The sequence below is a fragment of the Pteropus medius genome, unplaced genomic scaffold, assembly GCF_902729225.1.
Source record: "Pteropus medius unplaced genomic scaffold, Ma_sr-lr_union100, whole genome shotgun sequence".
Classification (NCBI taxonomy): Eukaryota; Metazoa; Chordata; class Mammalia; order Chiroptera; family Pteropodidae; genus Pteropus; species Pteropus medius.
In genome coordinates, this window is record NW_024347867.1 from 3,256,944 (window position 1) to 3,262,943 (window position 6,000).

Sequence of the window (6,000 nt, forward strand, 5' to 3'; positions counted from 1 at the left end):
TTCACTTGCAAATTAAAGGAAATGAACAACTGTGCTTAATAAGTAATGTACCCCAGTGCTAGCAAATATACATAGACACCATTAAGAATTTGGAAAAACGAGTTTCTTGAAAGAGTCTTGCTAGCATTGAGTCTTGCTAGCAATGAAAATAGTTAATAAAAAGTAATTAAAATGTTAGAGTTAAATATATCATGGTAAAACATGATGTAGATTTATTTAATGCTAAGTCTTTTTGAAATGTGTCATTATGCTGTATTTGAAATGTAGAATGCTTACAGTTTGTCTTTCATTGCATGCATTTGTATGATTTATGATAATTGATCTTGGCATAGATTAATAAAGTGAAGCGCCAGTATCGTTACTAAGTATTATGTATTAAGAATTTCTTTTCAACTTTTAAAGAAACCTGAAGCCAGTGGAAAAAGAGTACTAATTTCCTGTATTTTTGTGTTACTTAATTTACACATTTACAGTGTTACAACCTTTAGCGTTTCTACATGATAAATAAACCAGAAAAAATTATTACAATTTTTAAAGGGAAAAGAAGTTCAAGAATTTAAAGTATATTAGATTAGTAGTGATTACATGACTAGCCCCTGGTTAGGAGAATAATGATGAAATTTCTTTAGGTCCTAAAGATGATAAGGGCATTCATTTCAACTAAAGTAATGGTGTTCAGTTTTTATCAGTATGTGATTCTAACTTCAAAGTTACTATTTTCAAAGGGTTAGAGTATGACTTTTTGGGCAATTGGGTTAAGTTTTGTTTTTGTTTCTTTTGTGTGCGTGTTTAAAAAGGCAGCTTACTATGAAATATGTTCTTACCCAGGAATCTCCATGGCTATTTGTCTGTAAAAGCCATTTAAAAAAAAAAAAGTTTGTCATTTGACATGAGAACAACTCATAATAGCTGATACATGTCATTAGCAGTTCTTATGCACTCCATACTTCAAACCAGTGAATAGTTACTGAATTTCCTTTTTGACTATAATTATTTAAACATGGTAACAAAAAAAGTTTTGTTATTTGGCTCTACCTAGGTCTGTGAACCAGTTTATGACCATATTACTGTGGTACATAAAATATGAAACATTAACCTCTTTTTTCATCTTTTTTTGACCTGTCTCCACATTTAAAAATTTATTGTTGACTTTTGAGATCAGGTTTTGATAAAATTTTTCCTTTTTCATTTTCTTTTTCTTTTTTTTTTTTAAGAACTGTAGTTATGTTTCATTATTGGTATTGTGCAACCGATCTGAACAGCTCTTACTTAATTTAGAGCTGAAAATGCCCAGTGATGTTTTCTTTTTCATTGTAACTAGGTCCTGGAGTATGTTTTGAAATGGCAAAATCCATGTTTCAAAGTAAAATAGCTGTTGAAAGATACAGGCAAAGTTGAATCTTCTGTCTTCCTGGCAAAAATGGCATAAAAACTGAGTTGCTAGCTCAAATTCCTGGGTTTCATGGAATTATGATTGAGGCACTACCCTTGTAGTGGCCGTTTCAAGTTTTAATGATTGGTTATGAGACATGTGCTGGATATTGGGCGGTAAGTTGACACAGATGTATGTTGACCTGTTAAGCAGATAGCTTGCTTCATAATGTAACATTTCAATGACTTTATAGGTTTTTCTATTTTACATTTACAGCATATCTTGACCTGGTTTAAAAATTAATCAGTATCAATATTACTAATTTTAAAATTGTTAAAAAGACAAGGCAGTAATATCAAATGTGCTGTCCGGTTTGCCAAGATGCCAGATTTTTGGAGTAATTAGTGAATGTTAATTGAAAAAATATTTTTCCGATTGAAATAGAGTTCAGTTTTTCCTTAATTCCAGTTTTTGTTGTCAGTATAGTACTTGATAAAGTAATTTTATTAGTTTACCAGAACCAACTGTGTAGCTATTTCAGTATTTGTTTTCTGCAAATGATTACTTGAAGTAACTATTAGTTTATATTGGCAAAGTATAAGGATATTCACATATTACTGTTTTTGTTTTCTTTGAGGAAGTAGCGCATCTTTGAAATGGAATTAGAGACTCTAAATTTAATCTATTTATTGTTGGATTATATGTAGTATTGACAGGGACCTGTGAAGAACTTTGTATCAGTTATCTGTTGAGGTACAAGAAATTAAAAAGGGACAGGATAGGAGCTCTTTGTAACACTTAATTCTCTTCTGCTAGGTTTTTTGATTATTTTTATTTTCTTTTCACCTGCTACATGCCCTTCTGTCACAAATGAAAACCCCTCTTAAAGTAAAGAAAACTAATTGGGCAGTATTTCTCCTAAATCAACAGAGCAATACTTCAAATCAGCTGCAGTGACCCTAAACGAGAGGTTCACTTCGTATCAGAAAGCTACTGAAGAACATAGTGCCCGGCAAAAGAGCCCTGAGATACACAGGTATGTGCACTATTGAATGGGCATATAAAAATGCTGTTTTGATAGGAAGATGCTGTTTAAACAAGACTATATTGGAACTATGTATGCTATCATGATACAAACAAATTTTGGTTTTATTCTTGATTTCTACCTTGCATAAATATATTTCCAGTCTTAAAAATTTTGTAATTTATTCTTAATTTTCAATTTATCTGGTTTAAACAGGTTGTTAAAATTAAAAATACTCTTCTCTCTCTGCAGTGTGGAATTCAGTAATTATTATGTTTGTTTTTTGGGAGGGGGTGGGATGACTAGAGTAACCTCTGAATTTAATTTACTTCCAGTAAGTTTGTAAAATAAAAAAATGGGGAGAGGTAGAACTGTTCTTCATGAAAAGTCCGTGAACCTTGAAGTCAGACAAGGATATTTAAATTCTGGCTCTGTCACTTCATTGCATTGTGATGAACAAGTTATTTAATCTCTGAACTTTAATTTTTTTCTTCATCTACAAAATAAAGACAACAATGCCTATTTTTGCAGGGGGTGGTGACTTCGTATTACTGGTTATAAATTATCTAAATGCTTATTACATAGTAGGTGTGGTTTTGGTGGTGACTGCTGAAGAAGCACTGGGAAGTTGGAACGGACACTAGCTTAAAATGGCAAGGAAAGGCACAGAATAAAACTGAAGATCTACTGAATATTTAAAAATATTGGAGACACTTAGGAATAAGTAATCCCCTTCGTGTTTTCATTGAGGCTCTTAACGTATTGTATGATGATTGACACTTAAAATGATAATATTCAATTTAAAACAGGTTTTTCCTTTTCCAATGATTAAAATAAGTTTGATGATTTAAAAGGTCAGGCTTCATTTATATGTAAAATTTGGTCAAAGACTTTCATTTCATTTTTAATGGAAATTAATTTTTAGTTGCCTATTAGTAATTAGATTAGTAATCTTACTATGCTAAATTAGTTGATTGGGGGAGAAATAACTGTCTAGCATTTCTATTACAAAAATGGACAACTCTGAGGATTTTTTGGAATCATTAAGTAAATGCGACTACAAATAGTCTTTTTTTTTACATTAAGGAGAATTGACATCTCGCCAAGTGCCCTGAGGAAGCATACCCGTTTAGCAGGGGAAGAGAGGGTTTTTAAAGAAGAAAATCAAAAGGTACGTTTTGAATGGACAATTTTTTTTATGTTAAGTTTAGCTTAGTTAATAATACTGTACAAAGCATGGTTTGTCTAGGCAAAATGTTTACAGATATCTTGTATTTTTAACTTGTAAATACACTATATATACTTATGGTAGTGTACATAGTGTTCCTTCCTAGAAGAAATTAAGCTGACAGTCTACCATGTATCTAAGTTAAACCAAGAGTAGTGTTTTTGTTTTGTTTTGTTTTTTGAGAATTTTTAGAAGGGTTTATTTGTGTCAAACTGAAGACATGTGCTGGAGAGCAAGATATCAGATACTCTCCAAACCAAGAGTACTTTTTAAAAGTGCTAATGAAAGGAAGAAATTAGTTCTAAGAAAAGGGTAAAGAATCAGTAGGTAGACAGAGAACAATTATAAAACAATGATTCAGATTACATTAGGGTTTCTATAAAGTTTTGAGTTGAAATGAATGAACCAGAATTAATATTCCTTGATTTGTGTGCCTACATTAATACCTCTGGCTTCCTCACAGAACAATAAGTAATCCCCATGCTACTGGGCATTTTTGATCTGGACTAAGAAATAAGCATTCTAAGAACTGATTTACAAATGAACATTTGGAACAAAAACTATGTCACTGTTACAGTATTTGTACATTTTGGGGACGAATGTTTTTAAACTTTAGAGAGGGACCTGTGAATGACTGGCTTTGTTGGGAGAGCTCTGTGGGAATGGAATTCAGTTATTAGAGGGACTGATATACTCTGATAATTCAAAATTTACATTTTCTAGGTAGGCCAGTCAGGTGACAGGCCATAAGTCTAGTAGAAGTGTAAGCAAAGGTAGAAAGAAAGCAACCATTGTAATGAAAAGGTTAGATAACTTCGAAGTATTGCTTTGTTCCCAGTTCTGGCCGTCACCAAATACTATCTCTGATATTTGGGAAACATTTAGCTTTTTGGATGTTGGTTTTCCAATCAGAAAAATGAAAATGCATCTATTTTGCTGAGTTGTTGAATGATGGGGCTATTAAGAAACTTTTATTAATAGTTTTAGTATATATATAGTTTTTTTAGCGGGCATTATTAGATGTAGAATTTAGAGCTTCGAAAGAAAATGGTTCTTTCACATGGGGCTTATTGATCTTGGAAAAGTAGATTCTGAGAAGTGAATACTATTTTGGCTTTTACTTTCAATACTTTGGATTCAGTGTTGGTTTTGTTTTGCCAACAACTTAGGCTGTCCTTGTGCTCTGACACTGAGTATTTTGCTTTTCTCATTACGTAGACCAGCTTATGATCTGGAGGAGAAAAAATAGTGATTACTGATGGATGGACAAAAGATATGACATTGCTTTTTATCCTTTATCTTATCTGAATGAATAATTAACGTGTGTTAATGAGTAGTGTGTGTGTCTGTGTGTGTGTATATATAGGAGTTTATAAACTGTTTTCACTTATATTAGCTTTTTACTTGTGGGCTTGGTAATACAAGGTGAATAGGAAGGTTTTTTGCTCTTGATTAGATTTTCTTTGTTACCCTGAGAACAAATAGGTGAGTAGTTGCCATTATTTGGAGATGTATGTATACTTTCAGGTGTATGAATGCTTTTGAATATTATAGCTAGACTTCCCAGAGTAAGTACTTCTTAATTGTTGAATACTAGCAAGGATGTCCACATTATTAGCATCTTACTGATGTGTAATTTTTCTTCATTCCTAGATTCCTCTTTCCATCTTCCTAAATTATATAGTATTTGAAAAAGCAATGGAACAAGAAGGAGGTGAATTGTGACCCAGTTAAACTAATGTCCGTTGCAAAACCTGAATTGAGAAAGGGCAGTATATGGCCCAAGATACTGAGTACAGAATTGGAAATAATGTTTCTGGCTTTGTTTCTATCCTTGTTCAACTTCAATTGGTTTCATTAATCATATTCCACTTGCATGTTATGAAAATTACAGAATTCTTTAAGTGGTTTTTATTGGGTTGGTCAATTTATTTGGAAAGAGCTTGATGATAATGAGGCTTAAGAAATGAGAACCATTACTTTAGGATCCCTTAACTTTATAGGCAGATGGCTATACTACAGCTATAGATTATAATATCTGTCATTGTTAAACTATTTTTTTTAAATACTATTTGGAAGGATAAGGGATGATAATGAGGCTTACTGAGTGGAAAAATAATTTTATCATTTTACTGATTAAATCCAAAATTTTTTATGGATTGCTTCGAACAACAACTTAGGACATTTTCAGGATAATTAGCTTTTAATAACTTCATCAGTCTCACTGCACTTAAATGTTTACATAAATCTTTAGTAAAAACGAGTATATTTTTAAACAAAACCTTAAGTATGGAAATAGTTTGTTATGATCCATTTTTTTCTGATACTAAAATGTCAGTCTAGAAACTGGCATAAAATTGTGTGTGTGTGTGCGTG

At 31.9% G+C, this 6,000-nt stretch overlaps 1 protein-coding gene across 6 annotated transcripts in view; it reads left to right on the forward strand.

Annotated features, from left to right (window-relative positions):
- BCLAF1 (BCL2 associated transcription factor 1) overlaps nucleotides 1-6,000 on the forward strand; it is a 29,003-nt gene that overhangs the window by 12,076 nt on the left and 10,927 nt on the right. For all 6 annotated transcript variants that reach the window (XR_005656360.1, XM_039879002.1, XM_039879001.1 and 3 more), the window contains exons 7-8: nucleotides 2,303-2,408; nucleotides 3,483-3,567. Coding sequence is in view for 5 of the 6 variants with exons in the window: in XM_039879002.1 (XP_039734936.1) it covers nucleotides 2,303-2,408; nucleotides 3,483-3,567 (191 nt within the window). In the remaining variant the exon portion in view is untranslated. The remainder of the gene's footprint in view (nucleotides 1-2,302; nucleotides 2,409-3,482; nucleotides 3,568-6,000) is intronic.